Below are 16,079 nucleotides of genomic sequence, written 5' to 3'. Positions count from 1 at the left end.
TTTTGTCGCCCAGTTTGAACAAACGCAGTAAACAACAGAGACAGAAAATGAAGTAAATATGTTTTAAAAATGAACCCAATAGTAAATTGACGTGGTCTGAGGGTCTTTTAGAGTCCGTGAATGCACCACACAAAGCAGTAATGAGGCGTTCAGGTTCCAAAGGTTTTAATATGTAAAAAAAATCTCCTCTCCTCTGTCGCCTGTAAAAACATTTCTTCTCCAAAAGGACAAAAGGTTTCCGACAAAAAATGTTACTGATCATGAGAGAAATCCAGACGTGTCCAAGTCTGGCGCCCCCTGCTGGACAGTGGAGACAGAAAGCAGCATCTGATGCACGAAAACCCGTTTAAAAGGATTCGGTTTCTTTTCTGCTTTTGTTTGCGATTTTCTTTTCCTTTAGTCATTAAGTGTTTTATTCAACACGTTTAATTCAAAGCCCTTCGGGCAATTCAGTTGTCTAAAATGCATTTTACGTTATTTTTATTATCATGCATTAAAATGTAAATACTGAATTCAAAATGAAATTCTTACCTGAAAGAAAAGTGTTTGCACGTAGAGCTGAACGGACGCTTCTGCAGCAGCAGAAAGGCTCACAGTAAACGTTCCTTCAAAATAAAAGTCAACGTTGGGTTTGTCATCTGGTGAGGGTTTGAATGCTCCAGACAGCAGTGATGCGTTCAGGTTTCACAGGTTTATTTTGTGTAAAATATTGTGGAGATACAGTCTCTTTAAAAATCTCTTCGGCGGCTGCAGAAGCAGCTCAGCTTTAAAAACACGAATATGTACAACTTTCTGCACATTCCCTGGTTATCACACGAACATCCGGACAAAAACAAAACTTACGGTCATTTTTTAAGGTTCAGTTTTCATAGAACAAATAAACAACGGACATTAATATTGTGACAACTTATTATACATCAATAAAAAATATGAAAATATAAGAAATATGGCCTTTAACTGATCCCTAACGTTTGCACGCACAGCATCTCCCCCTACAGGCAAAGTCTGGAACTGCACATCAGCTTACAACAGGCTTGATGGGTAACAGCAGCAACATGACACACACACACGCGCGCGCACACACACTCACACACACAGTAGAGAGGGCGAGATCAGAGTGCATTGTGGGGTTTTGAAGAGTAAAGGTGCGTTCACTGACATCTGTTTGTTCTTGATCAGCCGATCAGTTTGTGATGGGAATTTCTTCTGAACTCAGGAGGATGGAAACAGGAAACGTTCAAGCGGCGTACAGAGGAGCAGCCCTGCAGGGGGCGCCGTACCCGTCTCCCCGCTCCGTTCAAACACTAGGCTTCATTGAAACGGGCTTGTCTGGTTCTGGTGCTGCTCAGAGAGGCTGCAGGATCCCCACCGACCTGCGGGGGGCAGCAGTCGCCGGTTCCGTTTGGTGTTGGGCTGAACCGATAAACCCAGAACCAGGGAGAACCTGGATTGGTTGGTTTGATTCTGGTCTGAATTGGGTTTTTTCCTGCAGAAGAATCCAAAAGGCTGAAGAACCTCAGGTGACCTGAGCAGGAAGCTGTCAATCACGTAGATGGGCGGAGTTTCAGGTATAACCCTTTGGCCCAATCTTCAAAGTTTAGAGACGAACCATCATGATACTTCAGACAGCTGCGCCTTTTCCCAACAGAACCTCCAGAACCAATCATCTTGTCAGGAGAAACTGAAAGTTGAGATCAAAGCTTCTAATCTGTTTGAACGTATGCAACCTGAGTGGGCGGGGCTTAAACAGGGATTGGGTGGTTGTACGAGTGTCTCATGTGGTCAGAGCTGCGCCGCAGTGAGGGAAAGGCTCCGCCCACCTTGTAGAGGGCACATCCAGACTCAGATTTGATGACACCTGTGAATGTTTCTTTGTGGCCAATGGTGTGAATGGGAATGACTGGCAAGCAGGGGGCGTGGCTTCAGTGCGCCGCTCTCTGCAGGTCAAAGGACACGGAACGGTTTCAGCCCAGAGTTCATTTCTGCATAAAACCGAGTCCACAGGTTGGTGCAGCTCTTCCGGCTGAGCTCCGCCGCAATGGCACTTCCTGCAGGAGCCAGCGGGGGGGCGGCGTTTCCCCGCCTCCTCGCCGTAAAGCTTTCCCTCCGTTTGCTGCATATAAGAAGAAAGGCGGGGAATCACAGTGGGAAACAAGCCTGGCTTTAGGGATGGCTGACTTCCTGTTTCTGATGCAGCAGAGCGAGGCCCCGCCCCCAGGGGCGGAGCCATGAGAGGCTAGGTGCACATCAGCATGCATAAAGCTGGAGAAGCTCCTAAAAGCACTGCTGGTTTCTGTGAAGCAGACGTCGTAAAAGCAGACGCAGACAGACAAGCATCCGGCATCGCTGGATTCAAGCGTTATCAGAGCATTCAGCCTCAGAAGGAGAAGCTCCGCCCCTCCAGTCCATCAGACAGGTCCTCTGCAGATGGGGGGGGGCTTGGCGCTCTCTTTCTTTCGTACAGGCGGGTAGGTCGATCCTCGTGGAGCTCCCGGCGCGCCTGTGGCGTCACTTGAGCCGGTCGGAGCGGAACGAGTCCTCCACGGCGGGGTCGGCGAGCATCAGGTCGCTCTCCAGCATGTCCAGAGTCAGCGGGTCCATCCGGAGCTGCTCGTCCAAAGAAAAGGAGTCGATCTCAAAGCCGGGAACGTTGGACAGCGCGCTGGCGATCTCCTTAGACAGACCGGTGGGAGAGTCTCCTGCAGGGGGGAGCAACGTCAGAAGCAGAATTTGGTCTTTGGACCTGCCAAGCGGTTGGTTCGGTTCTGCTCTGCAGTTTTCTGTAGCTGCAGAACACAGAACCGCAGCTCAGGCTGGGTTCTGGTCTGACACGGACCTGTGAGGATGATGTTGGGCACGTTGTGCCGTCCCTCGTCGCAGCTGTAGTTCTGGTTCTGGTTGTTGAGCAGCTGCTGGTTCCCGGAGTCCTGCTGCTCCAGCGCCCCCTGGCTGTTGGAGGACAGCTGGTTCTTGTCGCAGCTCAGGGCGCCGTGGTGCAGGGACAGCCCGTCCCCCTGGTGCTCTGCTAAGAACTGGACCAGAGGTCAGACCGGGTCCTACCTGAAGCTGCAGACAGATGCAGGGCGGCGCCACACTCACCTGTTGACGGGACTTGCTGATCTGCAGGCTCAGGTACGGGTCGTCCATCAGGGAGTTGAACAGGGCGTCCTGAAACATGAAACCGACTCAGACGCCACCAGCAGAGGGAGCTCGCCGCTCCAGCCCTCAACCATTTTAAAAACGGACCTTTAGAAAGAAAAGGTTTGGGACCGAACCCACCACAGAACCGCTCTCCCAGAACTGTGGTCTTCAAGCAAACGTCAAAGGTTCTCCAACACCTTTCTCTGGCTGAAACCTCTAACTGGGTCGTGCTGAAGAATGGAATTCTGGGAGAACGTGACCCATTTGGTGGCCAGAACCTTCTTCAACACATAAAGCTGTGCTTTTTGGACTTCAGCGGTCCAGTTCTGTCCGACCCGGTCAGCTGCAGGAGCTGTGTGTGTGCTAGGGGCTGCACGATATGAGGAAAACTCGCGATATGCGATATTAGTGTTTAATATTGCGATAACGATATAATTTGCGGTATATAAACAAATAACAAAACAACCAAAAACATCATTTCCATTTCACCGCAACAGTTTAAAAATCATACTCCAAATGACCCTTGTCGACATAAAAGGGCTCATCCGATTGATCAACAACGTTGATGGGTCCTTCCGATTGGTTAAACGCATAAATGGATTTATTTGATTCATTAAATACTTCAAGCTGCCGTGAGTTTGTTTTAGCACATTTAAGGTAACCATTTATTGCGATTTTTGCCGTCTTTTGCGGTATGCATATTGCACAGCTTGATGTCGCGATAACGATAAATTTGCGGTATATTGTGCAGGCCTAGTGTGTGCTGTACTCACGTTGTACAGGTCGGGGGCCTCGCCGCCCTGCTGGTACTGTGGCTCCGCCTCCGGCTTGACGGGGCCCACAGAGGGGGAGGGGGTCTGAACGCATGGGTCCAGCATGCTCTCCGCCTTGACTTGTGATCCCAACGCCGCCTGGTTCTGCAACGAGACGCAGGGATCAGAACCGGTTTGTTGACCCCAGAATCTGAAGCGGCTCAAGCGTACCCCTCCAAAGTGCTGCAGGTGCTGGTTGCGAAAGTTCTGAAGGTTCTGGACCTGCTGCGCGCCAGGCCGGGGATGGGGGAGGCGGTGCAGATGCTGCTGGTGGTGCTGACCCATTTGGGGCGGCTGCTGGGGCGGATGGGGACCCGACAGACCCGAGTGCTGCTGGTGGGACTGGCTGAGCGGGTACGGGGGGAGGGACTGATCCAGAAGGAACTTGCTGGTGTCCAACGGAACGCCCTGTGGGGGGGTAAGTATAGGAACTGAACAAACCGGGTACCGGACAGCAGAAGGAAATAACCCTTCAAAGTAAAGCGCCATACTCCCTTTCAAAGTAAAACTAGCAAATGTTTTTAAATAAGACGGAGGGTCATTTCACTGAAATGAGCCCAGGTGGAAACATAACTTAGAGGCAGCAGCACTGGCCACAGGGCGGTGAGGGGGCGGGGCCTCCTGCAGCTTGAATTGAGTTTGAGCTTATAAATAAAGTTGGGTTGAACAGAGGGGAGGTTACGGTGATGTCATCATCCATGACCGAATGCCAGCTCCCTCCCCATGTTAGTTCTGAGACTCACCTGTGTGATGGATGACAGCGTGGGGGACATGATGGGAGAGAACTGCTTGGAATGATGCCTCCGTGACTCCGCCCCCATTGGCAGGATCAGTGGGGACAGCTGGGCTCGTTTCCGTGGTGATGAGCTGTGGGATGTCTGGGAGAAGGAGGAGCCTGTCCCAGACCCGCCCACCCCGCCGCTGTAGTTGGGGTTGCTGCCAGACGCCGACTGGAGGGAGGAGTTACTGAGAGATGAATGCAACGATTGGCTGCTGAGGGAGGATGGCAGGGAGGGGGAGGAGCTAAGAGATGATTGCAGTGAAGGGTTGCTGAGCGATGAGTGCAGAGAGGCGGAGCTCAGGGAGTTGGAAAAAGAGTGGCTGCTGAGAGACGCCTGGATGTTGGGGTTGCTTAGCGACGACTGGAGGGAGGGGTTACTGGGCGAGCTCTGCAGGGACGACAGAAGCCCTGAGGGGGGAGAAGAAGAAGCCATGAGAGCTGCACGACTCTCCTGCCCCCCTGCTCAGGGACGGGCAGGTCTGATGACACAATCACTGGTCCAAGGTCTTCAGTGAGGAGTTTCTTTCAGTGATTCCTTCATCTTCTTCAGATACTGCGCCCCCCCTTATAAACCTGGCTTCCCGGTCAGACCCCCCCATACGTACCCGATGCGGCGTGGTGGAAGCTGCCGTTGCCTCCTGGAGCATTGGCGGCATTGATGCCCAGCTGGGTGAGGGTGGAGGCCAGGTTCCCCGTGCTGCTGCCCCCGCTCAGGGAGGAGGTCCCCGAGAAGCCGGGCTCGTCCAGGTCCAGCGGCGTGGGGAGGGGGGAGGGGAAGTGGAGGCTGGACAGGTCGGGCAGCGAGCCGCCGGTGTTCAGGGCGGAAGGGAGGCTGTGAGACGGCGTGGCGGGCTGCTCCGGAGACGTGAAGACACTGAAGCACAGCAGCCATGAGGAACAGGAGACTCGGACCGTCCCGACCACAGAGTCCACACTTACTTGATGCCGGGGACCTCACAGGACTTGGGTCGAGACGACAGCAACGACAGCTGAGACGGAAGAGAAAGATTTTAAAAAGAGACCTGCGTTTGGACGTGGAGACATTTACTGACAGCTCGACTGACGGCTTGTTGGGTGTCCCCAAAAGTTCTAACCACATTACAAACAGGCAGGACAAAAATCCCACATTACTGTGAAGCAGTGAACGCAGCACGCCACTGCAGTGATGGAAGGACGAGCTCACCTTCTTGGTCTCCCAGGGTTTGAGCAGCTTCACCTCGTCCTGAACGTTCTCTTCTATGGGAGGAACCGGATACGGGAACACTGCGGGACAGAGGAGCAGCGTTCGAACCTTCAACGCCTTTCAAAATAAAACGCCTTCATTCCAGTGTTCAGACGGCAGAACTCCAGAACTGAACCAACGTTCTCCAGACATTTTCTACTGGGTTTAACATTCAGAGGGACTAAAACACACATGATGATCACAATGTCTGTTCAGGGGTGGAGCTGCAGCCCAGGGCAGATTATCTGCCCCCCTCCCTCGCAGCTCAGGTGTGTGAAACTGTGAGACTCACTTCTCCTGCCCTCCCCATCGCTCTGACCTGCAGACACAGAGAAGACGGCATTCAGATCTCATCAAGTCTGTCTTGATGGGACTGCAGACAACCAATCACGGTGTAGCAGCTGTAGAGCCACGCCCCTAAATCTCTGATCTGAAGGACACACCCCCACAGTTACAACCCTGCCCCCCTAACGAGGCTGCTGAGATCAGATGGATATGTGTTCAGATCAGATCTGCACAAGCGGGCCATCAGTCGTCCACAAGAAGCGCCGTAGCGTTTAGGCTGGCCCCGCCCACAGCCAATGCACCACTGCAGGCAGTGTGCGGCTTAGGCTGGCCCCGCCCACAGTGAAGGAACCACACGAGCCTTAGCAGCAGTTAGAGCGCGTGAACTAAAGAAGGCAGGTCTTACCGCTGCGCCTGCTGCTCTGGGGGGTGAGGGCCGGCCCACCCATGGCGAAGGGGTCTCCAGCAGGGGGGTTCATCACGCTGGTGTGGAGGGCCGAATCCGAGTTGGTCCTGAGGGTGAGACACAGACACAGTGAGGGGGGCAGCGAGGGGGTCCTGGTTTGGGTCTGGTCCTCTACATGTCCAGAATCACCCCCCCCTGAAGGGTCCCCGCCCCGCCCCGTCTTCTCTCTGATGGGAAACTCAGGAAACAAAGCAAATGAGTCCAGAGAAGAGAAGCTCTCATTCACCCACACACCACTCGCTTCCAGCTGAGGGGTGGGGGCAGAAGGAGGAGGAGGAGGAGGAGGAGGAGGAGGAGGAGGAGGAGAGGATTCACCTGTTGAGTGCAGTGGTGGGGAGACGAAACTGGCCTTTATCCCCGGGGAAGTTTCCAGACCAATTCCTTTTCGTGATCGACAAGAAGAAAGAGTTATTTTCCTGCAGCAACACGGAACGGACAGCCGGGGGGAGGGGGGCGTGAGGAAGAAAAAGCCCAGAAAGAGAGAAGCCGGAGAGGGGCAGGAGGGGGCGGGATTCAGCTGGGAGCGTGCTCAGTCCGTCACCGATGCCCCACGGGTCAGAAGGGCGACCTGAACAACGTCCAGCGTTCTCCGAGGAGACCGACAGGAGCAGCTGAGGGGTTCGAACCTCAGACGTTCTGCAGAGTTTCATGGCCTCCGCCTGAAAACGTCCTCCTCATTCATTAAAACTCAGGACTTCAGAAGAGGGTCACGTTCCAGAACCTCCAAACATCCTTCATCCAGACGGAGCAGCTTTGGAGGAGGAGGAGGAGGAGGAGCCTGCTCTTCATCACCTCCTCTCCTTCCAACCCTGACCCAGAAGCCATGCACTCATCTGGTTGAAGACCTCCTGACCCCTCCTCTAACCCCCCCACCACCACCACCAACAGCCCCCCCAGAGAAGAGCAGAAACCAAAGGTGGGGGCAGGAAGCCTCCATGAGCGCGTGCAGGTGGGGGAGAGCGTGCCCCATGGGGGGCAGTAGGGTTAGAATAGCAGGCAGTTGCACAAAAGAAGAAGCAGCAACTCAGGTGTGGGGGCGGAGCCAGCTCAGCTTCCTGTTAGTGGCTCTCAGGTTATTGATGCAAACGGGGGGGGGGCTGTGTGCGGCCTCAGAGTCACATGACCACATCCTGAGCAGAGCTTTGCTCAAAGGCAGCTTCCCTGCTAACGCTGCCTTCCAGGACACCATGGCTACCTCTGGAACTGAGCACACAGCCCCCCCCCCACAGACACGTGAGTCTCCATGGAGACGGGGGGAGGGGCAAGCTGACAGGACACACCTTCTCCAGCTGGCGTCGGGTGGGGGCGACAGGTAGGCGTTGTTGTAGAGGGAGTTGTCCACCTGAGGAAAGGCTAAGGAAAGCTGCTGCAGAGGTGTCATCATCATGAGGGAACGGCTTAGACCTAGAGCGTCTGACCCCAAACCACACAGATCCACGGGGACGGCAGTGAAGGTTGTGTTCCTGGGGGGTCAGCCACTCCACAGTCATCCTCCTCAGGAAGGAGTCCCGGAGCTTTCTAAAGAGATGCCAGAGTCTCCTCCTCCCTCCAATGTGCAGGAGGAACCAGAGGAACCAGAGGAACCAGAGGAACCTCATTTCAGCCCTTTGGGTCTGGAACCTCCTCCTTTCAGTCACCCCAGGGTTTGGGGGGACTAGAGCTTCTTCTCTCTGATCAGAGGTCGACCGCTCCACCTCAGCCCCGTGGGGTCATACTGGACACAGAGACCCAAAAGGATACTTGGCGGTTCCTGTAGGGTCGGACAGGAGACATGAAGCGGCGGTCCCTCTGGACCCGCTCCACCAGGCCGTGGTGCCGAGTAGACCTGCTGGACTCCAGAGCGGACGGGAAGGAGACCTGCAAACAGGAAAAGCATCGGGTCAGTGGCGTCCCGGTCCACGTCTGCAGAACCTGCGTGTCCTGAGGATGAAGAAGAGTCTCAGAACCACGTCCTGATCAGATCTTCACCTCCAGGTGGAGGGTACTTTGGTTCTGATCCGTTTCTTGTCTCCATGAGCCCATTTATGCCAACATTCACATCCGTTTCTCAGGCTTCGTTCACACTGGAGGCTGAAACCACCCAATTCCTTTTTTTTTGCCCCTATGTGACCTGTATCTGATCTTTTCATGACAGCCTGAATGACACAGATCCCATCTTTTCAAATGCGACCTCCGTCTGACCGGTCAGGCCACATGAATCCGACCCGTACGTCATCGATACGCTACAAACGTCATCATTCTGCATTGAAGTAGGCGGGAACTAGAACATAAACATCAACCATGGCGGACGATGCTGCTGAGACCAGTCAGTGGAAGGGAAGCGAGGTCACAGATTGGATTCATATTTGGGGTGACAGCTCTATTCAGGCCAAACTCCAGGGCTCTGATCGCAACCGGACGGTTTTTGGAAACATTTCCAGCTAAATGTCCGAGCGTGGTGTTGAACCTTTCCCACTATTACTTTTTTTCCCCTTTCCCACCGTGGTCAGAAGCGCGGGGGACCGAAGGCGGATCCTCCTTGGGGATTCACTTCCCAGTTCGGACCCTCAGATTCTCCAGAGCGGGTTAATAAAGAGTCAATAGCAGTTCTGCTGGGGGGAGCCTTCTTTTATCATCGTTCTCCTTCCTCCCTAACACACAACATGAATGCACGCCCCCACTGCCCCCCTCTCTCTTACACACACGCGCTCGCGGCTGCAGCACATAAACATCCCCATTCCACAACAGTGGGTCCAGATGACCCTGGCTTCAATGCCTTCTTAAAATGAGAAGATTGTAATTGTGCTGCTCCTTTGAGAAAATAAATGTATTGATGCAAAAAGAGCTCCGCTGTTGACAACACTGTTGTTGACATCCATTGCTAACGTTAGCTACCTCCACAAACAACAGTGACGTTGTTCACCGTTGAGGACTCTTCTGCGCATGCGGGTCACTTCTGGGTCATTTCATGGTCACACAGGAGATCACAAAAGTTCGTGTTTCATTGGAAATGTGAACGGTCTTGCAAAAAAAAACAGATTTTTTCAAAGAATCGGAATTGAGCATTAAGCCCTGCAGTGTTAACGTAGCCTTTGTTATCTGATTATTCTGGGATGGCCTGAACGTTAGTGATGATAGAAATCTGACAGAACAATCAGGTACGACCGCGTGACGCATGAAGGCATCAGACCTGACCGGACGCATGCGGTCAGCCGTTTGGGCAGAGGACGACTTCCTGCTGGAGCCTCCAGAAGAGGAGCATCAGCAGAAGCCGAGCCAGGAGCATCACTCAACCCGGACTGATCCTCCTCCTCCTCTGCTCCCTGCAGGAGGAAGAGGAGCACGCAGGCAGAAAATGATCCCATCCATCACTGCGGACCAAAAATCCTGCTGAGTCATGCTGCAACCGGAATGATTCGGCACTCCTAACTCCTCAGAACAATCAATGCTTCAGGGTGACATCACTGAGGGCGGAGCTTCAAACGTCCTACAAGAGGCAGCTTTTGGATTTAAAGATGGAGGAATTCTCTCCGTGATAGACCAGGAGCCCTTAAAGCTGCAGTACCAGCAGGAGGGCCCTGAAGGTGTCCTCCTGGTCCAAGCTGCAGCTCCTCCCACTGAGGAGACACCCCCACCAAGACAAACGTCCAGCTCCTCGTGAACTGTCAATCACAGAAATCGAGCAACAGCAGGTCACCTGGAAGTCCTGAGGGTTCCTGCCGATCTGGTTGACGTTGGGTAAGGAGCCGCCGTAGTACGGACCCTGGGTCCGGGCCAGGCGGAGCTTCTGGGCCTGCAGCTGCGGGGACAAACACAGGTCCAGTTAGTGACCCACATTGAGACGGATCGTCTACATCATCTGTTTGAAGAAGGATGTCAACATAGAGGTCAGGGTTCACCTGACAGGGGAGGGGTCAGTCACATGACAACCACACCTCCAAAAACCTTCCGGGTGGGGTCACAGAGGAGAGTTTATATAGATGGATCGATCGGCTCGACCTTTAAACCTGATCAAATCCATCAGTTTGAAACAGGAAGTAAACAATCAGAAACGTTTAGGGATAAGCTGCAGATCATGAATCTGGATTGAACAGATCCAGAACCCGACCCGCAGTTCTTGTAAATTCAGACTGATCGTCATGACAACAGCAGGCCTCACTTCAGTGATGTCATTTCCTGCCAGGAGGCCAACGACCACATCGCTGACAACACACCATCAAAGTGAGAAAAACGTCTTTCCTGCTTGAAGCTGGTAGGAAACCAAACTGGAGCCAGTTCATCGAGTAGCCACTAGGGGGCTTGTTAGGCAGTGCAGTCCGACACTAGCATGTCAGTAGATTATTACGCTTTAGTCACTGAAGCCTTTTCCTTCTATTGGAGAGGACCAGTACTGACACCCAACCCTGGGATTTGAACCCACATCGAGCAAATGACAAGAGCTGGAGCTCCGGCTTCACTGGGCCCCTCCAGCATCAGATGCCTGACTCCCCGCTTTAGGCTCTTCCTCAACAAACAGATGACCTCTGACCTTGGAGCAGCCATGGACCCTATCACAGTGGAATGAAGCCACGCCCCCTTCCTGATGGAGCTGGGCTCATTTGAACCTGGACTGTCTCAGGAGCGAGGCAGACGTGCGTTCGGTGAGCCCAAACACTCCAGGTGAGCCCGAACACTCCAGGTGAGCCCGAACACTCCAGGTGAGCCCGAACACTCCAGGTGAGCCCGAACACTCCAGGTGAGCCCGAACACTCCAGGTGAGCCCGAACACTCCAGGTGAGCCCGAACACTCCAGGTGAGCCCGAACACTCCAGGTGAGCCCGAACACTCCAGGTGAGCCCGAACACTCCAGGTGAGAGAGGAGGAGGAAGGCCGACTGGTCTTTAGCTCAGGAAAGAGCTAAACGCTGAGGGGCTGCGCCTAACGCTGACGCTGTAACAACCACATTTCCCAAGCTGGGATCAATAAAGGAACTTTATCTTATAAACTAAAGTAAACAGAACACATGGGTCGACCCGTGGTCCTGCTCAGACACAGCACCGCTGGGGCACCTCAGGTGATGCAGCAGCTTGACCTCTGTGGGGTTTGAGGCCTTCAGGTGAACGTCAACAACCGGCTCAGGACCACAGAGAGGATCCTCCTGATCTTGATGTCAGGAGACTCTGAAGCTGCAGAACCACGTCTGAGTCCAGACCTGGTGAACTCCTGCTGGAGGACCCCCACCTGGTTCAGTCTGCTCCCAGATCGGTTCTGCTGGATCCAGACGCTCTTCAGCCATCAGAATCATTTAGAGGAGCTGTGACTGTAGCTCAGCCTGAGCCGTCGGAGACGTCCAGCTTCCCACCGGCACCGACACCCGCCGTTCACACCGGCGGAGCTGTGAAAGCTGCCGCCTTCCTCGGCCCTGCAACGTCGGCCAACCGGTTCGGATCAGCCCGACCTCCGTCCGCGCTGAGCTTCGGAACCAGCCGGGACGGAGAGGGACTTGGCACCCACAGAGAGGCAGGGTGGTACCGGGGGTCCGGCGGCGCGTCCCCGGCTGACGGCGGCGTCACGTATCACAGTAAACAAGCCGAGCTAGCATAGCGGCTAACGCGGCTAGCGCTATCGGAAGCGACGAGTTGCGGCTCCGCGCGCTCCGCCGACGCTCCAACTGCGACACAGCGCTCGCGCTTCCCGCCGAGGACTTCAACTTGACAGGTTCCCAGACAGCGGGCACGGAGCCGCGCGCGGTCAAACGTAGCTGTGCGTGGGAGTCTGCGAGCCTCCGGGAGGCCTCTATTCCTCCGCGACTCTCCTCCTCCTGCCTCCGTCTCCGACTCACCCTGGTCGAAGTGATGTCCATCATGACCTCCTGGAAGGCGGCTGTTTCCTCCGCCTGCCGTTGGGTGTGAAGCGCTATCTTCTCGCTAAATTTTCGGGGGTTTGAGGCACCGGACCCAGTTCCCGAGGCGGGTCCGGGTCCCGGTCCACAGCCGCCTGTACCCGTCGCAGACATCTTCCCCGAGCGGACGGGACGACTTGACGTAGTGGAATGATTTTCACCAAAGAGGGGCTGCTAACGAAGAGGGCTCACTCCGTGGCCATTTTCAAAGAACTGACCGAGCGGACTCCCTCTCAACCTCAAAACCCAGAACCATGTCAGCATTTCCCGGGTTATCGATTAGATTTCCAGATTTACTTTTGACGGATTGACAAATCCAGTCTTCAAAAGGAAGCTGGCCTCTTATCACCAGGGACTGGAGAAATCCACAGAAATAATGCAGACTCAACGTATGTTTGGTTATACAGACTGCAAATAATGCCATCAAATGTTTGTTTCTATATTCCTATCAGACAAAAAGCAGTGAACTTTATCAAGGTAGGCACTTGTGCGCATGTGTGAGGAAGTCGAATCTAAATGAACTTTTCCCCCCGATGAACTGGATCAGGTGAGTCCGGTTTCTGACTAACGAAACACACCTGATCGAAATAAGAAACAGCAAGTAGGAGAAGGTTCCGTGAATAATGAGGACAGCAGCTTTCGATGAGCCTAGATGTCCAGCATATGAAACGTGAACACCCCGACTAATCCAGCGTAGTGAGTCATCATCCTACAGACGAGCTTTGTCCGATTGACACAGGCGAGGGAGCTCCCCCTGCTGGCGAGCGGCCGTCAGCGCAGCGGTGTCCTCCTTCCGGCAGTTCCGGGCCTCATTCATAAAAGTCTGTACGCACAGAAAGTCGCGTGGAAATGTGCGCTAAAGATGCGCTCTTTGGCCAACACTGGACTCGAACAACTGAAACCTGAATCTGGTTTTTGCTCCCAGTCTCCCTCTGAGATGAGGAGACGAGCATCAACATGTGACACGTTGCTCCACATAAGAGGCAGTTTCCATGGAGATGAACATGCAACATTTGAGCATCTTCTCCACTTTACTGGATTGGACAAAGATTTGAGTCTTTTTTATGAGATGGGGGGCGGAGTCTCAGGCCAGCAGAACTGTGATCTGAAATCATCCCTGCTGCTAAATGACAAAGGAACATTCACACGTCTTTATTTATTCACTCCTTCAGATTAAATGATCTGAGGATTGTTTCTGGGGGGCAGACATCTGTATTTATGTGATGGAAAACCTTTCGAATGTTATCAGAAGATAAGCTCATCTGTTCCCCCACAGATTTCACCTCTTTCCTGTGTGTTTGGAGCAGATGCTGGGTCTCTGAGGACTACCACAATAATACCACATTTCAGATGGTCTTTGAGCTTACTATGTTGCTTTTTTCAAACCATAGAAGTTTGGTTTGATCTTTAAATAATCTTCTTCTGCAGTTTACCAGCTAAAACATAGTTGACTTTACATTTTTCCATTTCACTCAGCATGTACGAAATATCTTCAAAGGAAAACCTGAGGTGTTTTCTTCAAGTTGGATCCTTTTGCTCTAAACTTTCTTGTTGAGGTTTTTTCTGACACAAATGACGGTGATGACATTTCATCCCAAATTCTAATTTAAAGACAGAGAAACATGAGTATTTACAGAGATGAGCTGCACAGCAGGATGAAGCCTGGAGCTCCTCTTACGACCCTCTGCTGCCCTCTGGTGGCGGATCAGGGACCTGCAGGACCACAGCGCCACAGGGAAAACAGCTTCTTCACCTGTGAGCTGAAGTTCTGCTGCTTTCCACCATGAAAGGACGGTGATCGTGGAAGCAGCAGATGCTGCATCACCTGACTCACTAGTCTTCAGGTAAGCAGAACCTCCCTCAGAGTCAGAACCCCCCAAGTGGATCAGAACTGCTGCAGAAGGAGAGTCAGTAACCTGCTGATCTTCTCCTGCACTCCTGACCTGCTTCTGTCCAGGAACACAATTCTGCAGAACTTTGGCCTGTTTGAGGAGGTCAGTCACTTTTCCTGCCTCCTCCTGGATCTCCTTCCATCTTCACCTCCTGTCATCTCATTGGCTGTCACTTTCTCCCAGCAGCCAATAGGTGGTCATCTTTCCTTTGCCCTTGATGTCGATGTCTCCTCTGAGTTCCAGCTGAAAGGAGTTGAACTCTATCAAGACGTCCCGGGTGGCAGCAGACACGTGGATCTTCAGTGCTGCACAAACACACACACGCACGGATTAACAGCAAGTCAGGGTTCCATGTTTTACATCAGCTGATTTCATGTTTTTTGTGTATCTGCTGAAGCTTCACTGAGCTTGGGTTCACCGGGTTCCCCCCGGGTTCCTCCCCGGTTCTAAGGGTTTCTCAGCTGTGTGAAGTGACGGCTCCTCAGGTGTGATCAGAGGTTCTGCACTCACCTTCTCCGCTGGACTCCATGCGGGAGGACGTGTTGACCGTGTCGCCGAACAGACAGTACCGTGGCATCTTCAGACCCACCACCCCCGCACACACGGGACCTGCAGAGGAGGAACCTGAAACTGAGTGTTCCATCAAAGACCAGCAGGAACCTGAGGCTCGAGGGCCATTCTGTCCTAAACGTCTGGTAGTTAGGACGTTCCCTCTCAAGGTTCTAGATCTACAGCAGGGTACGTGTGCAGCGGGGGGTCAGGGGGGCGTGTGGTCCGTTCAAGAACACCTCCTTACCGCTGTGAATTCCAATCCTCAACTTGAGCTGTTGCTCCGGTCGATGGCGGATCCTGAAGGTCCGGACAGTGTCGAGTAGGGCCAGCGCCATGCGGGCGATCTCTCTGCCGTGCAGCTTTCCATTCCTCACCGGCAGCCCCGAAACGACCATGTAGGCGTCGCCGATGGTCTCCACCTTAAAGGTACCACATGACCAGAACACGGGTCAGCGGGGCCAGACTGATAAACGGCCCTGATGGTCAGAGAAGTGGCAGTGACCTCTGCAGGTCACCTGATAGGTACTCACCTTGTAGACATCAAAGTTGTCGATGACGGCGTCAAAACAGGTGTAGAGGTCGTTGAGCAGCGTCACCACCTGCAGAGAAACACAGCAGCAGATGCCGGCGTCTGCAGAAACTCCACCTCAGACCTCAAGACAAACAAGCCTTTGAATTCATTTCATTTATGTTGAAGCCATTGGTGGAAATCAGAAGTTCTGCAACCAAAAGGAGCGACACAGCGTTGATAGAACAAGCTACACGTACAACCTAGGTTCAGCGTTTCAATGCAAGACTTTTACGCATTTAAAATAGCTAGGAACTAAAAACTCAAGAGAGCACCAATCAGTCACACAAAACACCTCACATTCCTTTAAGACAGCCTGGTTGGTTGTTCGGTGCAGTTACGGCTGCCGGTTAGAGACCTTTTTAGTCTGCTGGGCTGTGATTGGTCTGCATCGTTGACCTGATGGCAGCGGTTCAAACAGAAAGGTGTAAGAGACACAAGAGGGCGGATGGAGGTTTGTCTGTTAGTTTGAAGACGATAGCAGAGCTCTAGTCCCCAAA

The 16,079-nt window shown here is 53.3% G+C and overlaps 2 protein-coding genes across 8 annotated transcripts in view; both read right to left on the bottom strand.

Moving 5' to 3' along the window:
- Nucleotides 1–676: 676 nt before the first annotated feature.
- On the bottom strand, nt 677–13,257 carry LOC101166701 (CREB-regulated transcription coactivator 2). Of its 6 annotated transcripts, none has more exons than XM_078933728.1 (16): nt 13,146–13,252; nt 10,384–10,485; nt 8,448–8,564; nt 7,988–8,049; nt 7,023–7,088; nt 6,648–6,754; nt 6,249–6,275; nt 5,918–5,997; nt 5,674–5,723; nt 5,340–5,608; nt 4,697–5,142; nt 4,125–4,361; nt 3,915–4,058; nt 3,100–3,168; nt 2,837–3,032; nt 677–2,699 (listed from the first exon to the last, which is right to left on the bottom strand). In XM_078933728.1, the coding sequence occupies exons 3-16, from the start codon at nt 8,478–8,480 to the stop codon at nt 2,509–2,511; spliced, it is 1,977 nt and encodes a 658-aa protein (XP_078789854.1). In that variant the 5' UTR covers nt 8,481–8,564; nt 10,384–10,485; nt 13,146–13,252; the 3' UTR covers nt 677–2,508. The 6 variants fall into 6 exon arrangements, with proteins under 6 accessions (XP_078789854.1, XP_023820310.1, XP_078789853.1 ...); XM_023964542.2 differs by lacking the exon at nt 13,146–13,252 and adding an exon at nt 12,508–13,107; XM_078933727.1 differs by lacking the exon at nt 13,146–13,252 and adding an exon at nt 11,907–12,481.
- A 448-nt stretch (nt 13,258–13,705) lies between these two features.
- olgc2 (membrane guanylyl cyclase) overlaps nt 13,706–16,079 on the bottom strand; it is a 69,352-nt gene continuing 66,978 nt past the window's right edge. The window contains 4 exon segments of one of the 2 annotated variants that reach the window (NM_001105080.1): nt 13,706–14,764; nt 14,970–15,068; nt 15,256–15,430; nt 15,542–15,610. In NM_001105080.1, coding sequence (NP_001098550.1) covers nt 14,619–14,764; nt 14,970–15,068; nt 15,256–15,430; nt 15,542–15,610 — 489 coding nt within the window. In that variant the 3' untranslated portion in view covers nt 13,706–14,618. 2 annotated transcript variants of the gene reach the window in all.

Source organism: Oryzias latipes, chromosome 16, assembly GCF_053564925.1.
Source record: "Oryzias latipes strain Hd-rR chromosome 16, Olatipes_Hd-rR_3.1".
NCBI classification, from domain to species: domain Eukaryota; kingdom Metazoa; phylum Chordata; class Actinopteri; order Beloniformes; family Adrianichthyidae; genus Oryzias; species Oryzias latipes.
This window is presented reverse-complemented; position numbering and strand designations above follow the sequence as displayed.

Coding starts and splice junctions, on each gene's coding strand:
- LOC101166701 (XM_023964542.2), bottom strand. CDS start 12,681: ATGTCTGCGACGGGTACAGGCGGCTGTGGACCGGGACCCGGACCCGCC. Junction 3,033..3,099: donor TCAGCAAGTCCCGTCAACAG/GTGAGTGTGGCG, acceptor CCTCTGGTCCAG/TTCTTAGCAGAGCACCAGGG. Junction 2,700..2,836: donor GCCCAACATCATCCTCACAG/GTCCGTGTCAGA, acceptor TCCCCCCTGCAG/GAGACTCTCCCACCGGTCTG.